Source organism: Gopherus flavomarginatus, chromosome 10, assembly GCF_025201925.1.
Source record: "Gopherus flavomarginatus isolate rGopFla2 chromosome 10, rGopFla2.mat.asm, whole genome shotgun sequence".
NCBI classification, from domain to species: Eukaryota; Metazoa; Chordata; order Testudines; family Testudinidae; genus Gopherus; species Gopherus flavomarginatus.
This window is the reverse complement of record NC_066626.1, coordinates 19,607,924-19,632,169: the sequence shown is the minus strand read 5'-3', so window position 1 is coordinate 19,632,169 and position 24,246 is coordinate 19,607,924. Positions and strand designations below refer to the sequence as shown.

The 24,246-nt window shown below is 42.9% G+C and overlaps 3 protein-coding genes, 1 long non-coding RNA gene and 2 other non-coding genes across 10 annotated transcripts in view; 4 read left to right on the top strand and 2 right to left on the bottom strand.

The window, feature by feature from the left end:
- Positions 1-6,325, bottom strand: part of NDUFS1 (NADH:ubiquinone oxidoreductase core subunit S1) — a 30,252-nt gene extending 23,927 nt beyond the window's left edge. Inside the window, exon 1 of the mRNA XM_050969591.1 lies at positions 6,208-6,325. The gene's annotated coding sequence lies outside the window, so the exon portion shown is untranslated. The remainder of the gene's footprint in view (positions 1-6,207) is intronic.
- Positions 694-3,784, top strand: LOC127059023 (uncharacterized). Its single transcript, XR_007776523.1, has 3 exons — positions 694-1,018; positions 1,369-1,821; positions 2,805-3,784. It is a non-coding gene; the product is annotated as an uncharacterized LOC127059023 (long non-coding RNA).
- A 479-nt stretch (positions 6,326-6,804) lies between the features above and the next one.
- On the top strand, positions 6,805-12,949 carry EEF1B2 (eukaryotic translation elongation factor 1 beta 2). The gene is made up of 6 exons (XM_050969623.1): positions 6,805-6,952; positions 7,649-7,771; positions 9,955-10,078; positions 11,053-11,119; positions 12,073-12,198; positions 12,762-12,949. The coding sequence occupies exons 1-6, from the start codon at positions 6,873-6,875 to the stop codon at positions 12,914-12,916; spliced, it is 675 nt and encodes a 224-aa protein (XP_050825580.1). The 5' UTR covers positions 6,805-6,872; the 3' UTR covers positions 12,917-12,949.
- LOC127030560 (small nucleolar RNA SNORD51) lies at positions 10,904-10,984 on the top strand. The gene has a single exon (XR_007768421.1). It is a non-coding gene; the product is annotated as a small nucleolar RNA SNORD51 (small nucleolar RNA).
- LOC127030561 (small nucleolar RNA SNORA41) lies at positions 11,553-11,686 on the top strand. The gene has a single exon (XR_007768422.1). It is a non-coding gene; the product is annotated as a small nucleolar RNA SNORA41 (small nucleolar RNA).
- Positions 12,950-16,215: 3,266 nt separating the features above from the next.
- The window catches only part of CMKLR2 (chemerin chemokine-like receptor 2), a 40,567-nt gene continuing 32,536 nt past the window's right edge, over positions 16,216-24,246 (bottom strand). For all 5 annotated transcript variants that reach the window (XM_050969615.1, XM_050969616.1, XM_050969614.1 and 2 more), the window contains one exon: positions 16,216-19,676. In XM_050969615.1, the coding sequence (XP_050825572.1) occupies positions 18,596-19,660 (1,065 nt within the window). In that variant the 5' untranslated portion in view covers positions 19,661-19,676 and the 3' untranslated portion in view covers positions 16,216-18,595. The remainder of the gene's footprint in view (positions 19,677-24,246) is intronic.

The window sequence follows — 24,246 nt, the reverse complement described above, 5'->3', positions numbered from 1 at the left end:
TGACAAAATCTCTTCCATAAACGGCTCACAGTCTAAAACAAGTAACTTTAACAAAGCAAGAAATGACAAAAGAACAAAGAAAAAAAGAAAGAGAGTTGAAAGAAAGGACCGTTCTTGGAAAAGCATGATTTGTAATTAACTATTTCTGATGTGTTGTTTTTAAACTGAATGTCTGTTTCTCCTTAGTGTCAGCCTGAATTGGGCTCCCCCAGCTTCCTAAATACATATAAACATCTCATTGTATCACCTAACTGCAAAATAGTTAGTCTGTAGTTTGAAGTAACTCACTACCCTCATAACAAAGCTATCCTCCAAAGCCAAGGAATTTGAAAGTTGAATGGGGTCCATTCTTTTATGAAGAACGAGAATTAAGAAAATTAGGGCTTGGCCACATGGCATAGCAGTCTGCAGTACCATGTAGACAAGCCCTCAGAAGCTAAGATATGAGACAAGTTTCAAGCGACCACAGGAACTTGATAACAAGAGTGAAGAGTATTTCAGAGTTTGCACGTAATCCATTTTATTTTTCCAAGGGGACGAAATGCTGTTGCAGTACTAAATGGACATTGTCCTGATGGCAGGTTCTATATTCAACTTCCTCTTTTTTCCACATATTTACAAGTCCATGGTATTCTTTGTTTTCCTGCCCTACAACAAAACACTTCAAAGTTGTTTTCTAAGAGCAGCTTGCTTATGATGAGCAACCCTATGATTAGGAAGTGTGTGATCTTCAGAATAGAAAAAAGTTATGAGAAATCTGTGTGTGACATTATATATACACACCTCTACCCCTATATAACACGACCTGATATAACACGAATTTGGATACAATGGGGTAAAGCGGCACTGGGGGGGGGGGCTGCGCACTCCGGCAGATCAAAGCAAGTTCGATATAACATGGTTTCACCTATAACGTGGTAAGATTTCTTGGCTCCTAAGGACAGTGGGACCTTCAATTCCATCGAAGACACCCGGAATGAGTGAAGGGCCCGCCCCTGAAGACCCAGAGCGCTGCCGGGTGAGTAAAAGTACTGCAGCGGGGGCACCTTTTTTTTTTTATTATTATTAAATATTGCTCCCTCTATTCCTTCCACCTGGCTACGTCACTGGGTGGGCTGCGTGCAAATCTCTCTGAAGCTTGTCAAATTTTGCTCTAAGCATCTCCTGGAGATCACTCAAAAACACAGAAAGACACTCTCACTCTCCCCACATGGCTTTACTGGGTTGCCACAAAACTGTCAGTCTCTGCTGGTTTGAAGAGAGTGGGCAAGAGATTAGGCAATGGACCTGCTGTTCTAGACTAACTGGACTGGACTCAGAGAAACCAGTCTAAGAACTAATTATTTAAATCTGTTTAATACTCTATAGAAATTCAGTATTTCAGAGGCTGGAAGGTTCCTCTTCAGTGTAAACACCTGCATGGAGTACATAGCAGAAGAATCACTGACATCTATGCCAAAAATCACACAGGCAGTGCCGTGTGAAAATAAAAAAGCTTCAGCAAGCATATCAGAAGACCAAGGAGGCAAACAGTCAATCTGGTTCTGCCCCAGAGAAATGCTGCTTTTATGAGGCACTGCATGCGATTCTCAGCAGCAACCACAACTACCCCAAAACGCTCCGTGAATACCTCACAGAAGCCCCAGGCAACCTCGAGCAACAACGAAGAGGACATTGTTGATGAAGCAGAGGAGGAGAATACAAGGCAGGCAAGCGGAGGATCCATTCTCCCCGACAGCCAAGAATAGTTTTTAACCCTGGAGCCCATCCCTTAACAGGAGCAATTGCTGGCAGTGCGTGATGCCAAGGAAGGCACCTCTGGTGAGTACACATTTCCAGTCAAACCGTAGGGGTTACATGCTATTATTTTGAATGTTTAATCTGACCAAAAAGGAAGTGTACGGGCATCAGTGGCCACTCCAGCTACACAGAGGGTCTCTCTGAAAGAGACTGTTTACGTGCACGGGGATGGCCCTGGAATCCTCCATGGAGATCTCTAGGAAGCTTTCATGGATGTTCTCTGCAATCTTTTGTAGAAAGTTTCTGGGACGGGTTGCCTTATTTTGTCTACCATGGTAGGGCACTTTCCTGCCCCACTCCAGTATTAACTCTTCTGGCATCATTGTGGCACACAGCATTGTAGCACAAGGACCAGGTCTGTACCCAGATGCATCATCTACTCCCTTTCTGCCTCTGTTATCCTCAGGAGAGTGATATCGCATATGGTCATATAGAAGAAAAGGGGGAAGTTTTCAATGCAAGCCCTTAAACCGTAAACAATTCAAAAAGTAATCCACCCGTTCAGTGAAATCTGGGTCACACAACCATGCTTTCCCAAGTGTGCCGTGGTTGTGGTTGGAAGGGATCACCATGAATTGCAACTAGTATTTTAAGGGGCGGTGGTGTTCCTGTTTGTCTCCCTTCCTCCCCAGCCCAGTGCTGCTTTTGTTAAAAAAAAACCAAAAAAAACCCCCACCAAACTATTTGGGGGGCTTTACACTGTTGCCTGTCCTCAAGGACCATCAGGTTGCTAGGGGAAAGAGAGCTTTTCTCAAGTTCCAAATTGTGATCCCAAGGATGTCTTCACCAAAGCTGCAGCACAAGACCTCTCACCCATGTTTCATGGCCTTACTCACCCGTGGCTGGAGCAGCAAACCGACTCTTGTAATAGCCAGTGGTTGTGATTATGTTGTGGCTTGCAGAGAAATGCATTGAGAGGTGTTTTTTAATAAAAAGAATTAACCTTGCACCAGAAACAATGAATGCACTGTCAATGCTACCCTCTTGCTTTGTATTCTTTGCAGCAGAAACCTTGTCCATCAATGCATCCTCCACACTGGGATAATGACTTTCCCAGATTAGAAGGCGGAAAAAGACGACTCGGGAGGACATGTTCAGTGAGTTAATATGTGCCTCCGAGAGTGACAAGATGGAGCTCAGAGCATAGAGGATTACACTGTCCAACAATCTGCACGTGGACAGGAGAGCATGCAGGGAACACGAGCGTGACATGCAGGACGAGATGGTGTGGATTATGAGGGAGCAATCAGACATGTTGAGGCATCTGGCTGAGGTTCAAGAAAGGCAGCTGGATCCTAGAGTCCCTCTGCAGCCTATGTTGAACCTGCTGCCATCCTTGCCAAGTTCCACATCCTTCTCCCCCAAACGCCCTATGAGGTGCTGGGGGGGGCGAGGGGAGGTTTCAGTATCCCTTGCACTCAACAGCAGGGGAGGGTAGAAGGATCAGAAGGCGCCCATTCCCACTCCTTGGATTGTTACTGCAGTGCAAATGTAAGCAATCTGTCCTTGTTTCCCCCCCACACACACCAGTGTTATCAGCTCTTTTGCCCCAGGTTATCTTACTTTTCTTTGCTATGTGAGTTTTTGTGCATAATAAAATTTAAGGGATTGAGGAGAAAAGGCTCTTTAATTCATTCAGCACACTGTAGTTAGTGGGGGTGGAGTTTACAGGGAAGAAAATGCAATGAAGGAGACAGCTTGGTAAGGAACAACACAGATGATTCACAGTAATACGACACTTATTTCTGAAACTGGCTTTCAAAGACTCACGGAGACACAAAGCCCCTCAATGTGCTTTTTTTATTGCCCTGGTGTCTGGCTGCTCAAAACTGGCTGCCAAGTGATCTTCCTCCACCCCACACCCAGCTGGAAACTTTTCTTCTTTTGTTTCATAGACACTATGAAGCACAGAGCAGGCAGCAATAACAGTGGGGATACTGCTTTCACTGAGGTCTAATCTAGTAAGCAAACAATACCAGCGCCCTTTAAACATCCAAAGGCACATTTTACCACCATTCTGCTCAGCCTATGCTTGAGCCTGTCCTTACTGCTGTCCAGGCTGCCTGTGTATGGCTTCATGAGCCATGGAAGCAAGGGGTAGGCTTGGTATCCCAGGATCACGACTGGCATTTCAACATCACCAGCGGTTATTCTGCAGTCTGGATAGTAAGTCCCTGCTTGCAGCTTTATGAACAGACCTGTGTTCCTAAAGACGCATGCATCATGCACCTTTCCTGACCATCCCACATTGATGTTGGTGAAATGTCCCGTGATCCACCAGTGCTGGCAACACCATTGAGAAGTACCCCTTTCAGTTTATCTGCTCTTTGGCAAGGTGGTGTGGTGCCAAGTTATTGATATGTGTTCCATCTATAGGCTCACTGCACTTAGGGAACACCATCACCACAAACGTCCTGCATGTTGCCCAGAGTCACTACCCTTCTTAGCGGAAGTCTGTTGATTGCCCTGCAAACTTGGATCACAACAGATCCCACGGCAGATTTACCCACTCCAAATTGATTCCCCACTGACCAATAGCAATCTGGCGTTGCAAGCTTCCACAGAGCAATCACCACTTGCTTATTTACTGTCAGAGCAGCTCTCATTTTAGTATTGCTGCGTTTCAGGGAGGAGGAAAGCTCTTCACACAGTTCCTGGAAAGTGGCCTTATACATTCAAAAGTTCTGCAGTCACTGCTCATCATCCCATAGCTGTTCCACCAGGCAGTGCTTGTTTCCCTGGCCCAAAAGAGACGCTCAACCGTGTCAAGGTGATGCATGACTGTTGCTTGCATGTTATCACATTACTCTGTGCAGTGGTTCCTGTATCAACTGTGTAAATACTGCAGGATAAGGCGTGAGGTGTTTGTAATGCTCACAACAACAGCGTATAGCTAAGCAGGGTCCATGCTTACCATGCTGTGGCGTCTGAACAGGTAACCCAGGTTTATGGGGAAAAAAGGCACGAAAAGGCTTGGTTTGTTGCCATTCATTTCAGGGAAGGAGTGAAGTAACGTAGGCTAACACCATGTTCCCATAACCACCAGCACAAATGCTTTGGTCCCATAAGGCATCGAAAGCCCAACACAAAATTCCACTCAGCTACATGCACTGTGGGATAGCTATTAACAGTGCAGTGCTTCATGCGTTGATTCAAGCCCTGCTCCGCCAACACAATGAGCATAGTGGGGACACACAAGATGGACTCGCTTAAATCAGAGGCTCGACATCAACTTACATAAAATTGACTTAACTTTGTAGTGTAGACGTGGCCTGACAATGAGAATCTTTCATCCTGAACCTCCATATTCTTGAGCACTATTAACTATAATCTAAAATAACACTTAATATTTTTCCTTGTGCTATTAACCATGACAACCAGTGATAGTTAAATCTTTGTTTAACTGTAACTGTAAAACAAGATCTACTTTTCTTTATTTATGCTATTTACTTTTGGCTTTTCACTCAGTTTGGTCATTGAGAACACTTTCTTAAAATTAAATCAATTCTTTATAATGAGACCTCACAAAAAAAGCATCTCTTGATCTTTCACAATTGTAACCTTTGCCTTACCATACAAAGCCTCCTCCACCTCTTCTTTTGTTTACTGACATCCCTTGCTGAGTTATGTCTCGTATACACTCTGATCCTGCAAATGCTCATCTATGTAACCCCAACAAGACTATTCATAAGTGTAAAGTTAGGAATGGGTGCGAATCTTTGCAGGATTGCAGCTTTAGACTGTAAGCTACTGGGGCAGAACCCCGTCATTCGTGGGTTTTTTAAAGGGACACACATACAGTTATTGTCCAAAACTCTTGTCCAGTCGGTGCCACTTTCCCGGCCTCACGCCCAACTACATACAACAGCACGATACCGCAGTAAGGACCCCGGGTGCGGCTGGGGAATAAACACAGCCCCATAGCAATGACAACGAGTGACTCGGACCAGGTCTGAGACTGCACAAGTTCTAGGGATCAGACGCTGCTCTCAGGAAGAGACCTGGGCTCTGCTCCCGCCGGCCAGGGCCCCGCTGGAGACCTCTCTGGGACCCCGAGCACCTCAGAGGTGTCCCAGCGGCGCTGCACCCAGCCGCAGGCTCCCCCTGAGGGACCTGCTCACACCAGCGCTGCCCCCGCCCCCATGCAGCAGGCGGGGAAGAGTCTGGGGCTGGCTTATGTAACGCCACGAACGCCAGGGCGAGGCCTAACGGGCCGGGTCACCTGTTCAGCGCCAGCCCAGACAAGGTCAGGCCCCCAAGCCTCAGCCGGCACCGGTACTGAGGGAGCCGGAGCCCGTGAAGGGCATCCACGGGACAGGGTGAAATCACCCCCCCCAGGGAACGACTAACCCCTCCTCAGCGCGGGCCTCGCCCCAGGCAGGGACACTAGGGGCAACCCCCCGTTACCTTCTCGTACTGGGGGACCAGCAGCAGCACCCGCTGCACCGGTTTGCTCTTCCGAACCAGAACAACGCTCCTGTGATCTCCCACCCAGCTAATATGGCGGCCGTCTCGGCAATTTCCGCCACCCCCCGAGGCACCTTCGGCAATTTCCGTCACTAGTGGCCTCGGCAACGTCCGTCACTTCCCGGGGGCACCTTCGGCAATTTCCGTCATTAGGGGCCTCGGTAACGTCTATCACTTCCCGGAGGCCCCTTCGGCAACTTCCGTCACTAGTGACCTTGGCAACTTCCATCACTCTCCGCGGGAACCTTCGGCAATTTCCGCCACTAGCGGCCTCGGCAACTTCCGTCACTCACTCCTCGACGGCGGCGATTTTCGAAAATTAGCCGCGGCAGAGCCTCCCGGAACATCCTCATTATTAGCCGTTCACTACATTCCGTCCTTCTGTTTTCATTTCCAACCGGCCCCGAGCCCTGTACCAGGCGGTGTGGGAGGGGACGGGGGGTTATTTCCTTCCCTGCGGAGGGATAATCTCACGACAGCAATGCCGGTGTGGCGGAGGGATACAACGCACTCTATATAAATCCGGCGCGGAGGCTGGGTTTCTCTTTCTGCGCTGGGTGCTGGAGCGGGTGGGCTTGTCTGTGTGCTGCATTGCCGCCACCATCATGGGCTTCGGGGACCTCAGATCCGCTGCCGGCCTCCGGCTCCTCAACGACTTCCTGGCCGACAAGAGCTACATCGAGGGGTGAGCGGCGGGGGGCGGCGGAGCGCGACCCTCGGCGGTGCGGGCGCCGAACGAACGAACGACCCCTCCCCCGCTAAGCCCTGGGCGCTGCTGCGGCTCAGGGTGTCTCGAGCCTGCCTGCGCGTGGGGTGTTACTGGCCGCTGGCCCGCACGTGCCTGGGGCCGCCGCTCAGCTGCGGGCCTGCCCCACCCCCAAACGGCCGTTGAGTCCATTGCTTCCCTGGGGGGGAATTACCAGGGTAATAACCCCAGAGCCGCCTGGCCGGTCCCGGGCTGCGGTGCTGCGCAGCTGCAGGGGCTGGGGGGTGCGGGGTGAGTGGGAACCGCTGCAGTCGGTGTATTTCCTTAGGATCCTGCTGCAGGGAAAGCTGGTCTTCGCTGCGACATTGACTCGAGTATTGTCTCCAACCCAAGCCCGAACTCTAGTGGGGTGTTGCTGTTCTCTGTAGCCGACCCGGCTGTTGGGGGCCAGGCACCGGTGCAGGGGTACTGTGGCTCTAGGAGCTTGAGTGTTACGCAGTGTGGCCGTTCTCATTTGAGCACGGCTAACCTGTGAGCAGCCGTGAGCGTCTTCTGTAGAGAAGACGTATCCAGGTGACTTGTTAAGTGTAAGTTATTTCACGGGCGACTTCTGTTATAACTGGTACGTTACAAAAAGCAATTCGTTTTCCTATTTGAATTTGTTCTTTTCTGTAGGTATGTGCCCTCTCAGGCTGACATTGCTGTTTTTGAAGCAGTGTCTACGCCGCCTCCTGCTGACTTGTTCCACGCTCTCCGCTGGTACAACCACATTAAGTCCTATGAAAAGCAAAAAGCAAGGTATGCCGAACTTAATGCACTAGGCACCAATTTATAGGCGAGTGGTTAAACATCATAAGCTTTGCAGTTTCCATTCAGTTTTTTTGAACAAAGTCTATTGTGTTTTCATTGGGATTGTAGCCAGCAGTTTACCTAGCTTTTTGTCTTAAAGTTTGTTTGAGCCTCTTTGCTTTTGAAAAGTGTATGCTTGATAGCTCTGAACAAGGGAGCTCTTTATTTATTCATAGGACTGGTACAGTGCAGGCAGGTGTGTAAACCTTCCACACTGTCTTGCTAATAATGCACCTCAGTTCTGATCTAAATGTCAGGAAGCTGATTCTGTCTTCATGCCCTCTCAGTCCTTGGGAGGCTGCTTAAACTTCAACAAGGCAGCATTTGTGGTGATGCTTTTATGTATACCGTGCGGCCCCATCAGCACACAGCTGTGGCCAACATAATATGGTGAGAGCTGCATATGCATCCCACAATGGTAAATAGGTTGAGAACCACTGATGTAGACCCTGAGTTCTAGGAGTTAGAATGACACTGATCTCCTATAGATTATCAGAATAGTAATTTAAAGTTGATACCAGCAGGGTTAGATTTGAACCATACCCCAATACAAATTCCCCATACAATCAAGCTCCTATAGATTTAAATTGGAAACTTGTACACTTACACTAGCTTCTTTTTTTGCCCAAAGTGTAGTTTGAAGTAGGAATGCTAATAAACAAAATGATCAACTATATATTGGGAGACCTTTCATTCAAACGATCATCCTGAAAGCATAAACCAAATTAAATAGTGACCCACAAAGAGACCTGAAAATGAGGGGGAAATGTGAAAGCAAATGTATTCTTTTCTCTTTTAGTGAATTTAGTGCTCATGAAAGTTGCCGTATTGACAGCCATGGAGACTGAAGTCCTCTCTAGAAAAGGTACAGCATATAGGCAGTGTCAGTGTATGCACCTTCATACTGCCTCACCATTATGCCTCAACCCTGTTCTGGGGGGAGCCTCCGTAGAGTTGAGTGGTTCAGTCTCCTGACCTTTGGCTTTTTTGATGCTACCATGGATTTATACCACTTGTGATGGTTTCTCTACTTGGAACTAGGCTGAAGTTGTAAACTTACTTCACAAAGCTCACTAAAAATTCTGATATGGTAACTAAATCTAACTAGTGCCTGTCTAACCAAAATCAAAGCAGAAGTGAATATAGAAAAGTGTAATCACTAAGGCTAATATTATGTCACTGCAGTTCATAAGATATAGCAGTCTAATAAAAATGCAAATAGTCACAAATAGAAATAAAAGCTTAAAATAACAGACCATGCTATTGGCTTTGGTAGCCACCATAGAAAAATGAAAATACAAAGAAAGAAATAGTTAAAGATAGAGAAAATGAGGTACTGTACCTTAATGAGGAGGCTGTGGAAAACTGTAGTTTGAAGTCTATATATTTTCAAGCACTAGATGGAGCTATTTGATGTGTCTTGGATTCAAAGTACAGTACTTAGTCCCCAAGAGGTTCTGGTTCTTCTGAAATAACCGTAAGGAAGTTTGTATGTTATATGTTAGGTATTAGAAAAAACAATTCTCAAACAGCTCCATCGCTTAAGCACTCACTAAAACACCAAAAACACAGTATTAATTACCCTTTGACAAAGCTAACTTTATTCATCACCGTGGCTACTGAGCAGCTGTTAATCCTCCACCAAAAGCAAAGGTTTTCAGAGAAACATTTGGGTGGAAAGTAGGAAAATTTACTTTGTTAATGAAACACCGTATATTGTTAGTTATCATAATTTTAAATCACTAATCTTTCTGATATATTCTGTAATATCTCTACATATTGAAAAGAAAAGCAAAACTTACCAAAGCACCCATCAGCAAAATTCCAGAGAAGTGCTTCATTTTGGTTGGCTGCTGTTAAGTGGCATACTGTAGGAAATGCTGCTAGCACGAACAAAAATATGGCATTTAGCTTCCTAGGCAGGTGGGATTCACCATAAAAATTGTCAGTTTGTAACTATCATGCTGAGCTGTGAGTGCACTTTTGGGATTGTTCTGGTGTTTCACTTTTGAAACTAGTGTACTTCATTGCTACCACAAATAGCTGTTACTGTAGGTTCACTGATCTTAAAAATATTAGTATCTGAAATTAGGAGTATATTCATTTTAAACCAATATTTTGCCATTCTTTAGTTTGCCAGGAGTAAAGAAGGCTTTGGGGAAATATGGTCCTGCTGATGTTGAAGATTCCACAGGTGCAACCACAGATAGCAAAGATGATGATGACATTGATCTTTTTGGATCTGATGAGGAGGAGGTACTGAGTTTTTTAATAGATTTGTGAATTTGTATTTGTTTTTAAAAGATCATAATTTGATTGAAATACACCAGAAATGTATTATCACAGCCCTAAAACACATCTAACTTTGCGTGATAAACAGGAAAGAACCTGTGAGGCGATAAATAACTAATGAGGTAGTGAAGAACATGTTACTGTAATAGGCATGAACTTTACCAGAGCAGTAATAAAAATTAATCTAAGAGAAAGCATTTTACTTATGGAAATTTGCATAAGAAATGAGGGGAAAAGTCTTCTAAGCTGTTGACCTGACCTGATCTGTAAGGAACTTCAGAGTAACTTATTTTTACATGGTTTAAACTTGAAAAATGCTTTCTACTTTTATATATGTCCATTGGATCAACAGGAATGTCCATGTGCAACACAATATAGAGTAAAATTTTCAGTCACCTAAATGACTTCGGCACTTGGAAATCTGTCTCATAGATGCTCATGAAAATTTTACCCATAATCTGCCAAGTGCTTAATACCATTCATGCATTTGAGCATTTCTTTTCATTCCATTCTCATGCTAGTAATGTTTTTGTTCTAAGGATGCAGAAACACTTTTAGATGACAAACAAAATTCTAGTAAACTTTTAATTGGCTTATTAATACAACAACTTAAAGATCACATTTAAGTTAAATTTTATTCCTATTCTGTTTGAGTATTAGAAAAAATGCTCAAATGACATGTACAGACTCCACTATTGTGTATTGCAAGCTATGCTCCACCTTTGTCACATAAAAATGGTAGGAGCTTTGTAAATTTCTAGCAAGCATGAAGTGCCTATTTTTAACTGACTGGTTACATGATGAATAAAATCAAATCACCATCTTTCGGCTGATCTTGTGATGATTTGTTTTTACCTGACTAAAAGCCAGTCTACCTTTATTAATAGTGGGTAAAGAATGTCTGTCTTTGCCTTGTTGTGAGTCTGTTTCTCTTTCAGGAAAGTGAAGAGTCAAAGAGACTGAGAGAAGAGCGTCTTGCTCAGTATGAATCTAAGAAGTCCAAAAGTATGTCTGGAAGCTTTTTTTAAATAGCCTGTTCTATGCACTTGATTGATTTGCACTGGAAAGGGGGACAGGAAAATTTCTTTTCTTCCTCCTCCCCGCCCCCACTTTCTCCACCATTCCCCCCAATTATTAGCTGGAGTAGTTAAGATTTGCTTCGATCAAGTACACTTGAAATAGTACAGTTTCTCACTATGTTGTGGTAGAGCACTTTTATCACAAGCACACTTTAGTCACTACGTTGAAACTGCTGTGTCAATGTGTTGACTTGAGTTTGGGATTTGCTTCTAAAGATACAAATGCAAAGTTTAGGCTCTCCATTAATGGCTGGACACACACCTACTTTAGACACTATCAAGATAACATAATTGTAGGAAGGAAGATTAAAAATCAACCTTTTATTTTAATATTGCAATTTAATCATTTCAATATAGGATTCCACAGTTACTGGTCTGGAACTGTTCTGCCATGTAGCAGTTGCAGTATTCCATCTGTGGGAAATAAACGGTTACACTGTATCATGCTCATTTTCAGGTCAGCTGAAAAGGACTTTCTATGTAACAGACAAGATGACAACTTTAGATTTTATGCAAATTTCTGAGTAAGCTTGGCTTGATGACAAGATGACTTCGTATAACAAGTTGGAAGTACATGTCTTTTAACATTATATGAATTTACTGGAAATTTTATAAAAGTTATGACAAACAAATCTTTATACAAGAGATTTTCCACATAAGACTAGAAAGAGTAAAGCCTTCTACATTGAGAGATTCATTAAAGTATTATTAATCATCTGTTTTGACTGTTCTCTTCCTGCTGCATTTGGTATAGGTTTGCAAACAGCTTTTATGAAATTCCTTATAGCCTGGGAAATATCCAGGATATCTTAATTTTAATTTATTCTTGCATCATGTTGCTTTCTCTTTTCTCCTTCACAATCTTCTTGCGTTTTTTAGAACCAACTCTTATTGCCAAATCATCCATCTTACTGGATGTGAAACCCTGGGATGATGAGACAGACATGGCCAAATTGGAGGAGTGTGTCCGAAGCATTCAGGCAGATGGCTTAGTCTGGGGATCTTGTAAGTAGGAGATAAACAAGAATGTGAGAGTAAGGGGATAGTAGTACAATAGTGTGTGTGTGTTGAAGAAAAACCATGCTGCATGCAGAGATGTACTTAAAGGCATAACTTCATGGTATGTAGAAATAATAGATATTATTCCTTGTAGAGACCTCAAAATTGTTCATGCTGAGTTGTGGGGAGGAGCTTCTGAATGATGGAGAGGAGTGGGTATATTTCCTGGTCAGCTTCCTGTTTTCATCCAGTTTTGCCTCCTTGTGGACTGAAGGTCCTCTGTCAACAGCAAACAAATCTCCCTTGTAAAAGTAGATTTGAAATGGGAAAATACTGTCCATAAGTAGCATAAGCAAAAGTAACCTGCATTTGAGTCTGTGCTTTTAATGGCCAAGGGGTTGATAGGTGATGTGCGTATGAAGTATGCTTTTTGTTTCCAAGTGTTTTATGCAATTCACTATTTTGAACTGGTCTAATTCGCATTGTGTAATTAGTGCTTAAAGTGATGCTCTGGTGAATAGGGTATTTGGTTAATTGACTCTTAATCACCATATTTCTTTCCTTGACAGCCAAGCTGGTTCCAGTTGGCTATGGTATCAAGAAGCTTCAAATTCAGTGTGTAGTTGAAGATGACAAAGTTGGTACAGATATGTTGGAAGAGAGAATAACAGCCTTTGAAGATTATGTACAATCAATGGATGTAGCTGCTTTCAACAAGATCTAAACCTACATCTGGAATAAAAGTACTTGAAAGCTTCTGGTTGCTCTATTGTAGCTTATTCCAAATCACTGAATAATCTAGCTCAATTACAGTTCAAAAAGGTTTGGTTCGCCTGTTGAAGTGAACTGCAGAGCAAAAATGAAAACTAAACTGAGATCCTCTACCCCAGGATTGACGGTAGTGGATATCAGTATGGAAATCTGGGTTGGTTCTTGATACTTTTGAGAGGAGTAAATAATACACAGAGACAATGAAGATAATTCTAATGCAGATACCAGTGAGGAAGAGTGGTCTGGTGGTTAAGGTCAGAAAATTTGATTTCTGCGCCTAGAACTTGTCTTGAAATCTTAACTGCAAGTTACTTGTGCCCTGTACCTCAGTTTCCCCATATGTGAAATGGGAATACTACTTCACCAGGGGTGTTTTTGGCTAAATTTTTTAATATTGTGAGTTCTTTAGGGCAGAGGGATGGGCAAACTACGGCCTGTGAGCCACATCCAGCCCATGGGACCCTCCTGCCTGGCCCCCGAGCTCCTGGCCTGGGAGGCTAGCCCCTGCCCCCCACCCACTGTTCTCCCTTCCCCTTGGTCTCAGCCCACTGTGCTGCCAGCACAATGCTCTGGGCTGTGAGCTCATGGGGCAGCACAGCTGCAGGGCCTGGCCTGACCTGGTGCTCTGTGGTGCGTGATGGCATGGCTGGCTCCAGCTGGGCAGTGCAGCTGTAGCACCACCAGCCACCGGTTCTCCAGAGGGTGGAGAAAGGGGGACTTGAATGGGGTCAGGGGTTCTGAGGGGCCGTCAGGAATGAGAGGATGGCATGGAGGTTCTAGGGGGGAGGGAGGCAGATAGGGGGTTCGGGTTGTGCCATGAACCCCTCCCCTAACCAGCCCTCCATACAATTTCCAAAACCTGATGTGGCCCTGAGGCCAAAAAGTTTGCCCGCCCCTGGTCTAAGGACATAAAATCCAAGCTGCAGGAATGCTGTCCAGACTTGGTTTGATAATGAATACCAAATAAGTTGCGATGTGATATGACTGTGAAAAGCCAGTGCAGTTTTGAACTGCATATGTAAAATCATGTCACAGAGTTGGGAGGCAAAGAGAGAACACTAGGGGCAGCATATCCCTTTCAATGAAATACTTAAGTAGACTGACATACTGGATTTGTGAACAAATTCTTGTGTAAATTAAGGGTTAATAGGGAGTTCAATCACTTTAGATTACCTCATTTTGTTTCATTTATAATGTTTGGACAGACTGTGCTTTAATTGAAGTCAAAGCCTGCACCCCTAAGTGGCACAGTGCATTCTTTCAGAAGGGAAAAATACAGTCATATCCCATGAGTATTATACAGCCATCCTTGGATTTTTCAAAGCTGCACTCATGATCATTATAATGATCCTGCATACTTATGTTTTCTATATAATACTTGTATAAACAGATTTCAGCTTGCTTGTATCAGGGCTGAATTTGGCCATTATAGATGTGAGGTCCTGGGTTGTGTTTTTGTTTTTCCCAGAAGTTAATCTAATGATGGAATATGCTAGCTGAATGCTTTTCCAGCCAGGACTATGTAAATCTGCACATTGCCTGTTTAGGCTTTTCTTCATAAGCCTTCAGTTAATGAAATTTCTAGTCCCTTTTGTTGTGCTAGGTAATGTGAAGCACTGAGTTGCCTGGAGGCTGAAACAGTAGCACTATAGTTTCAACTGGGATAGGTTTAATGTGGAAACCTGACATTTTACTTTAAAGTCATCACCATTTCACTTCTGCTAGTTCTGTTGGAAACATGGTGCTTACCTGAGATGGCAGGACTTGTTGATCTGTTTGTTCAAAAGTTTGTTGTACAGGAAAAAGGTTGCAAATGCTTTGATTTATTTTGTTATCCTCCATAAAGGATGCCCTATGTCCCAACAGATGATTAAATAAAACCAAATCATAGGGTCTTCCCACCCTCACCTTAACAAAATCTTTTAATTCCAATAAGGAAGAACTAGTATAAAAACATTAATGCTGACTCTTCCCTTGTTTTCTTAATGTTCCACCTAGTAGTTTCTGTCATAACTCATTTTTTAAAGATCCTCACAGGTGCTGTGAAAAATGAGGGAGACTGGGCAAAAATATTACAATGCCTGGCAAGAGCACTGGTATATAAGATCTACTGTCCCTGGTCATCTATCTCCAATACTCTTGCTTTTATCAAAAATACTTCAGCTGTTCAAAAACTGCTTTTACTTAGATCTTTGAACAGTTTTCTTGAAAGTATAGATCCATGCAGTTAACAGTGACTTGCAGATTGTAACACTTAAGGAGATAAATAATTATGCCAGCCAGCCACCTGCAGTGTCAGTCTGCACTGTTGGTGGATTGGTGCTGTTTTAATACTGCTCCTGCAGAAGTACTGGAGAATACTGAAAATATTGCTGAATTGAGACTTATGTAAAAGAATGGGTTCTGGGCATGTTTCAGTTGGTTTTAGACAGAAGTAAACAGTGCCCGTTGAAGCATTAAGGAATAATCAGGAAAGTAATATTCTACAATCCTGCCATAACATACCATACAGAACTAGGAAAAACCAGTTTGATTAGTTTTTGGAGTTTTCATTTGAAGTGGGGGTGGGGGGAAGGAATTCCTATGTTAATCAAACCATTATGCATGTGTCAAATTAACTAATTTGCTCCAGTTGGAGAAAAAAATCCCCCAAAGTACATTTGGGGATTGGGCGGGGGAAAAACCTGTAACAAACAAAAAAATCAGTTATTCGCACAGGTCTAATCAGGAGACAGGCTCCTGCTGTATTGTTCAGGCCTTGTCTTGGAGAATGAAGATCCCTCTTCCAACCTAAGCCCTCGTCCAGACTAACCCGCGGCATCGGCGGGTTAAAATCGATTGCTCGGGGATCGATATATCGCGTCTAGTCTGGACGCGGTGTATCGATCCCCGAGCGCGCTTACATCGATTCCGGAACTCCATCAATCCGAACGGAGTTCCGGAATCGACGCGGAGAGCCGCGGACATCGATGCCGTGCCGTCCAGACTGGTGAGTACCTCGATTTTAGAAATTCGACTTCAGCTACGTTATTCACGTAGCTGAAGTTGCGTATCTAAAATCGATTTTAATTCCTAGTCTGGACGTGGCCTAAGGAAGAGAAGAATATCTGCCCCTAACACAGAGCACTCCAGAAGGATCAGTGAAAGGCACAGTAAATTCTGGGTGTAACAGAACCAGGAATAGTAGAAAGAGATATGGGGTCAGGCTTACAAAAGTTTAAAAGGTAAAAAGTGTCATGAGAGAGGTCATAATCCAGTGGTTACTGTACAGCTTCCCTTTATTGAAAAATCAAGTATAATAGCAAAAGAAACAGCCACAAACTAATTTAAGTACTAAACCTCACAGACTGCTTAGGAATGTCAGAGCAGCTGTTCAGACGAGAGGACTGTTCTACTTCTTATCCAGACATCTGTCAATAGTTGTTATCCTTAAATCTCAGGCTGGCTTTCCAATCAAACAGCCACTTTCCCTTCTCAGGATAGTTTGTCCTGCACTGGCCTGTACAGCTGCTGAGATGGCTCCACCATCTGCACCTGGCATTTGCTGCTCCTGCCATTTTTCTATAGTCAGTGACTTGAGTAAGCATCTGTCATTTCGATCAGCATACAGACTCCATTAGCATCTATCTCACTGTCCTCCAGGAAACAAAGCTTGTGTCTTCCTTGGTTTTGTTTAGATGTCTTCTGTTCCTTCCGTAGAGGTGACTTATGCAGTAGTTACAATGCCTGTGCCTTGGTGTGAATTACTTGGGCAGGTTGCCAGTCCTTTTCTTCCTATCCAGTGGCAGTAACTGGCATTCTTGTGCTGTGTCTTCAAATCTGTACCTCTTCTAGAATTATTTCAGGGTTGTTATTAGCTCAAGAAGCTTGCTACATATTGGTTTATGTCCTCCTGTCCCATGAGTCACTGAACTGCTGTTCCTAACAAACCATGGTGATAGTCCAACAATACTAAGCATGGATCTCTTGAATATTCCACAGCTTTGAAAAAAAAAAATATTTACTGACTCCTTTGCTAACCCTTTTGACTATGCAAAATAAGGGCTTGAACTACTGTCAAAGAGAATTGCTGCAATGTGCCTTAGCACTGAGATTGAGAAATCCACTATACTTGGATTATTTTTCCAGAATCCTTTGCGTTGAACAAAGGAGCTGTTTTAAGAGCAGACAGGAACCGTGCATTTCTGCTGAGGAGAGGAAGTGAAGAATACTGTATTCATAAACAGCAGAAGGCTAACACCCTGCTGTTAGGAAAAAATGCCAGGGAATCTAAAGAAGAGAGGGTAGAAGTTCTGGTTAAGGCATATTCCGCAGCACAAAGCTCGTAACACCTTGCTGAGGCACTCGTTCTGTAATGACTCAGGAAAGAGTGGTACCTAACCAATTAGCAACGTCATATTTTGTAGTATTTAGGTGTATTTCTGAGATGGTACTGATCCAGTCTAACACCCCTCAGCTCATGAGGCCTAATGAACTCAGACCAAAATGTGGCTGCAGGCAATATTGATCTATTCATATTTGTGCAACTATAGTTCAAAGTGATTAGAATATTTTGTGTAAAAGAACATTATGCATGAATCTATATATAGAGCCCCATCTACACTGTAAACTTTACTTGTGTAGACAAGGCTATATGGTGTTATAACCATATTACAGCCCCAATCTGAGGCAAGAATGTGTGTATAGTTTTGTACATACATGTATTCAAGCTGGCTGAAAATATACCTTTTACTAGGTACACATGAGCTAACAGGAAACTCAGGGCCTCAGAGAAGGGATGGTGCAAGGGGTAGGGCAAGGTTGTTTGGCTTTATGTGAGAAGAAAGTTGGCAACCCTAGTGTAGTAGTAGAGGGAGGCAGGGGTCATGCAATCTATACTATGATTAGGAAAAAAATGTTATTTCTTTGTTTCCAGGAGAGGGGAAAAAAAATTAAAACATCCCCTCCTCACCATAAGACATCAAAAACATGGACAACCAGGAAATGAAACTGACTAGGAAGCCACAATGTATCAGACTCCAGGGTATGAGGTTGTCTAAGCGTTGTGTAAGGAAACATCAACCACTAAACAGGGGATGTTAATTGATTTTTGTTGTACACTTGTTCAACCTTTTCCATATTTGGGATCCTTTTCTATACTGGGACCCCTTTCCTACTCAGATGGGGCCTCCTCCCCCTAGCTGGGATCTAACCAGGAGTTCTCCTTATTTAGCACTATTGGAAGTGTGAGCTCTAGGCTGAGAACTCCTGGATCTAAGGTGTTACATAATTCAACAGAGAAATATTTGTTATATATGATTATGTTGAGAAGGTGTCACTTTCAATACCTCTTCTAGAATTTACACAATAGGATTTACAGTGGGAATGTTTCTCTCTCTGATCCAAATCCCAGTGATTGCAGTGGGCTTTGACGCAGGTCCTTTGTACATCAAACTAGCATCCTATCGAAATTCTGCAGCCTTAAAAAAAAAAAAAAAAAAAAAAAAAAAAAAAAATCCAGCTAACATAGGGTGCAGCATTAAATTGATTGCAATCAACCCATTGTTCTTTTTCGTAGCTAAGATACACATCGGTTTGACTGTGAAACTACTGCTGGTTATATGCAGTGAGGAAGAGATTTTGTACAAGCTGGTCACTGAGTGGTTTCACAATACCGCACAGCCGGATAGCTGTTGTCAGAGTTCCGCAGTTGTTCACTGACTGTTGCAGACCGGCTGACCTCCCAGACTGCAAGTTTTAGTGCCTCAGAAACTGTTGCCCTGACACGGGTTTGGAACTTCTTGCTAATCAGAACATAGAGGATTGGATTGAGGCAGCTGTTGATGAAAGCTAGGCCAGTAGAGAGGGGAATACCGCTGAGAAGCAAGTCATGGAAGCGTTCATTATGGTGAGCCGATAGTTCCAGAACGGTAAATATGTGATAGGGGGTCCAGCAAACAAAAAAAGCTACAACTACCGCAAGGATGGTCCAGAAAAGCCTGCTGGAAGTCAGCATGGTTCTCTTCTTCACCTTCAGAACCAGAAATGAGTAACAAAGGACCATGGTCACTAGGGGAAAGAGGTAGCCACAAACAAGCCTCACCCAAATGAAAATATTATGCCTCATCAGAATGAGTTCTTTGTCATACGGATGGAAGTTGTTATAGCAAATAGTGGAGTTGTGAATGGTAATTGTGTCTCTGAAGTATAAGGCAGGGGCACCAATAGCAGCAGCTGAGATCCAAATAATCACACTCAGAATGAGGGTGTTCCTTAGGGTCCGATATTTGTTGGAAAAGACTGGGTGTACCAGGCGGATATAGCGGTCAAGGCTGATGATGGTCAGGAAGAAGACACTGGCAAACATATTTAGTAAAGCAATGAAGGAGTTGGTCTTGCAGAGCCATTTCCCAAAGGGCCAATGGAAGCCCATGGCCACATACGTAATGTAGAGAGGCAGGAAAAGAACAAAGATGAAGTCTGCAATGGCCAGGTTGAGGAACCAGAGGGTACTGACTGATTTATTCCATTTAAACCCCATAAACCAGATGACTATGGCATTTCCTGGCACCCCCAGGAGAAAAGCCACACTGCATAAGGAAAGAGAGATGATGTGTGCAACACTGAGGTAGGACTGGGGTGGTTCCTCTTCCTCATACTCATAGAAATAGGAGTAGTTGTCAAAATCTTCACTCAGCATCATTTCAGGAAACCCCATAGTGTATGGCTACGTTCTGTGAAGAAAAGGAAATGGAAAACTTAAAAGGGAAGCGTTCAGGTCAAATCATATCTTAAATTTTTTTCTTAAATTGTATTACTAATACCACCATAATTTCATTCAAGGGCTTGGACATCAGAAATAAATGAGTTTCACTGCTTCAAGTGTATCACTTTTTGGCTGTCCAATGCTAGCACAATGCTTTACCCTTTGAGTTGCAGAAACTGCAGGGGAGCATTCACATCTGGACAAAAACTATTTATAATGACACTTACAAAAGTCTCTTGAAGATGTCTTTCTGACAAATTTATGTCATTTTTCTAATAGTCCTAGTCTTGTAAAAACCCATAAACAAAACAACCCTATATTTAGAACCTAAGTTATCTGACACAGTCCCTTAAAAAACAACCGAGGACTAAAATGAGTGCATTTTGTATGTCCCTGTAAGTTTGGGCCTGCTCCTGTTCCTGTTGAAGTTATTGGGAATCTTGACCTGTATGGGAAATGGGTTGAACTCCATCAGCCAGTGCAAACCCACCTATTTCAATAGTTATACTGATTTACACTGGCTGAGGATCTGGTCCTTTCCAGGATCACCATTTGGAGTCATTCACTGTGAGGTGTTGCTTTGTACTTTTTAAATAGAAATGAAAGTAAACCCCAAAGCTGATTATATGACTGGGGCCAGCATCTTATCTTCTCACAGAGCTAGCTGAAGTGTCAAGTTAACCTGTTCTCTGCTCTTTTCCTCCTTCCCTCTCTTGGCCTCTCACTCCCTGCAAAGGAATCTTCCATTCCACACTCATCTCTTTGACCCTTCCCAAAAGGCCCTGCAATGCTTGCAACAGCGTTAGCAAGATACCATGCTAATCTGCCTTCCCCAGGGGGCCCCTTGAGAGAGGGGGACATTGGGGTGTGACAGAGCCCCCTGCACTGAGGCAGGACTAAGTAAACCTAGATCATCCACATCAGAGGTTTGTCCAGCCTGTTATTAAAAACCTCCAGTGATGGGGATTCCGCAACCTCTCTTAGAAGCCTATTCCAGTGTTAAAGTACCTTTATAGTTAGAAATATTTTCCTAATATATAAACTAAATCTCCCTTGTTACAGATTAAACGGATTACTTCTCCATGACTACCTAAGATAGGACTCTGATAAATTGTTCTCTTTATCACAGCCCTTAATATATCTGAAGACTGATCAGGTCTGCCCTTCTCAAAAAGAAACATGCCCAGTTTATTTAACCTTTCCTCCTAGGTCAGGTTTTCTGAACCTTTTATCATTTTTTATATTGGCCAAATTGCTTACTCTCTCTGCATCTGTTTTCCCACCTGCAAAATGGGGTGTTAAGTAGGTGAACTCAATACTGTTGGTAAAGTTCTGGGAGATACTCGGACGGAAGACATTATAGAAGTGCAAAATATTATTCTTTCTTTTTGAGTTTCGGATTTTACAGCTTCTGTCTCCCAGTCCTGTTTGAAGTAGGATTTATTGGACGTCTGTGGCAGAAATCAGAGAAGAGCCAGGCGTCTGTGTAGGCGAAAGGGTTCAATTAAAATTCTAGGGAGCCAAGTTTCTTGTGGTTTTTTTTGTTTTGTTTTGCTTTAAATTGCTAAAAATACGACCTGGAATATCAAGGTCGTAGTCTGGCAATTTAAAGTTCAGGGGTTTATTCCACTCTGATACACACAATTTTACAATGAGGAATGCTGAGACTCAGAAAAGCTAAACAGTCCAGACTTCTTAGGGCCAGATTTGAACACCCTTGCTCTTCTTGAGTAACATTTTGCTCCATGAGGAGTCCCACTGACTTCAATAGTTCTGCTCATGGAGTGAGGTAACATGCATAAGGCTATCAGAATCTGGTCCTTATTAAAGAGTTTATTGTACAAAGATAAAAAAAAATTAACAGTGGGCTAGGTCCTCAGCTGGTGTAAATCAACTTCATTCCAGTAAAGCCTCTGCAGCTGTAAGCCAGGTGACACCTGCTGGGGGTCTGGCCGAATTTTGTTTTCTTTCCAAGAAGGGGCACTTTTCTCCTGGGTTTGTTGAAACAGGAAATTACTTATATTCAAACTTAATCAAAAGTGGAGTCTCAGATATCTTATAATGGGCAAAGTGGAGTTGTTTTTTACTGCGTCATTAAACTAAAGCCATGTATGTTGCTGAATTCTCCTTGGCAGCCAGTGAAGTGTTCCAATTCAATTACTTTAAGAAAAGTGCTAGTAAAGCATTTCTTGATTTAAGTGGTGGACTCCAGATTTACACAGGTGTAAATGAGATCTGCATCTGGCCTTGAGTTCTTATTTGTGTCTTGTACATCCTGGAGAACGTTGCCAGCGTTTAACATGAAATTACCATATAGATGCCAGATGGGGCATAGATCCATGCCTGGAATGAAAACAATTTGTGAGGCTGATAGTAACAAAACCAGTTATTAAGAAAAAAAAAGTCACAACAAAAGGCATCGTGGACCAAATGTCTTTGGCTGGCTAGCAGCGGTAGCTTTAATATTCTAACAACAGAAATTATTTATTTTCTGCCACAAAGGACTAAAGCAGTCGATGCAGCTCATCCTAAAGAGAGTTTATTATAGAGCTATGTACAAAAAGCCTTTGAGCTGCTTGGCTTGCAAATGTCCTAGCTAGACCCCTTTAAATTGACTAGTGGTATGAAGCAAGTTTGACACACTGCATTTCTTTGCAGACTCTTTAGAACACTTAGCATACATGATTATGGGTGACCCCCTCACAGATGGGAAGCCCCTCTCTGTGGAATACGTAAGGTCTCGTGGCTTAAGGTACTGACAGGAATTCAAGAGAGCAAGAGTTCAGTTTTCGGTTCTGCCAGAGATCAAGTGGATGATGTTAAGCAAGTCATTTAATTTCTCTGCACTTCAGTACCCCTGAACCTTCACTTCCCTACCTCACAAGGTGATGCGAGGACAAATGTGTTACAATGTGGGTAGAATGCAGGTACTATGATATTAGGGACCTATAATTACCTAGATAGCATGCCACTGAATCTGGCCCTGCCTAGGTGACAGGATAGCCTCTACAGGAATTGTAACTCTTTCCCTGCCCCTTTTTTTGTCATTTTAAAGTTTTTCTGCCATTTCTCAACTAATGAAGAAAATGAGACCAGCTCTGCACTCTCTCGAAGCACTGAAGCATGTGCATAAGTCTAATTCTATTCAGCAAATCACAAACAAGTGCTTATTTTTAAACTTGTGCTTAAATCCCATTGGCTTTAAGTACTTTACCAAATAGGGATGGATTTATGCACATGCTTAACTTTAAGCAGATGCTTCACTCCTTTGCTGAACTGAGACCCGAGGGACAAGCTGTAGAAGTTAACGGACTTACATTAGGAGTAAAAATGGACTAACACAGGTGAATCAGGCCCACAAGTTTCATTTGATAAAATAGAAATATGTTGGTCCCTGGTGATCACTCGATTTTGGGCAAAGACTAAGCATGGAAAGTTTCAGGCCACAAGTTAGAAGAATGTGAAAAGAAACCCAGGATATATTTCATCGTTTTAGTTATAGTGATAGCTACCAGATAATTGCTATGCAGTAAAGAAAGGATATTCCCCAGCAGAAAGTAATGTCCAACAAGAAAAATATGACATGTGCACTCATCAAAGAGGGACCTGAGAAACTAACTGGGTGCAGATGGAGGAGAGGAACGGTGACTAAAACTTCCCCAAACAACAACAGAAAGCACTAGAACTAGAAATGATTATTCAGCAGCAAATGCTTGGCAGGTTAAAAACAAAAAAAAAACAAAAAAAACCACACAGTTTCTCAATTTCCTGCTATTGAGACAGCTTCTGGACTTACAATCAGACCATGATTTTCTGGGAAAGAATCTAAAAAGGAAGGGCAGGAAAAACAATAAAAAAAGCCTAGGAAAATAAAACAAAGGAAAATGGATAGTAAAAGGAATTTTAGAGGGAGAAAGGTTTAATAGCATAAAGCAGGCTTGTTTTGGCAGATTTGTGATCAAGAGCGATTTGTTGCATTAGTGAAGCTCTGATCAAAAGAGACCAAGTTCTGCTCTGTTACACCTCCAGCTGAGTCCAGATGTACTGCATGGGTGTAACTGAGAGCAGCCTGTGTATGGCCGACTGGATGCAAGAAGAGCGAGTCTATTTCTATTATTTTCCTGAGGACTAGTTCTGGGAAGGAGTTAAGACTCACCATGCAGATTTGGAGCCCAGTTCCATATTTTTTTAAATTCCATTAATTAAAGGAGAGCAAGAAAAGGCTCTTGAGATATTTTGCTCATTGAACCACATCTTGCATGGCTCTTTGACTTCAAAGGGACTATTCACTGGAGTAAAGTTATGCACATACATAAGTGTTTAAGGATCAGGCCTTTAATATGTGCATGGTTGAAAAAGTAGAAAATAAGCAGAAGGATGTTATATATTGATATATTCATGTTATAAAGTGTATAAAGAAGAGCTATCCCATTTCATCTAGCAAGAGTGATAACTTCTGTCCTTTCTAGTTTACTCATCCTGAAGGAATTTTATTGTGTGTGTTATTCTGGTCAATATATGTTTTTTAAAAAAATATT

Bases quoted from the DNA above. Each gene is read 5' to 3' on its own strand.
- EEF1B2 (XM_050969623.1), top strand. From the start codon at position 6,873: ATGGGCTTCGGGGACCTCAGATCCGCTGCCGGCCTCCGGCTCCTCAAC. The intron at 11,120-12,072 runs GTATGTCTGGAA...TGCGTTTTTTAG, and splicing joins TGAATCTAAGAAGTCCAAAA to AACCAACTCTTATTGCCAAA. The intron at 12,199-12,761 runs GTAAGTAGGAGA...TTTCCTTGACAG, and splicing joins TGGCTTAGTCTGGGGATCTT to CCAAGCTGGTTCCAGTTGGC.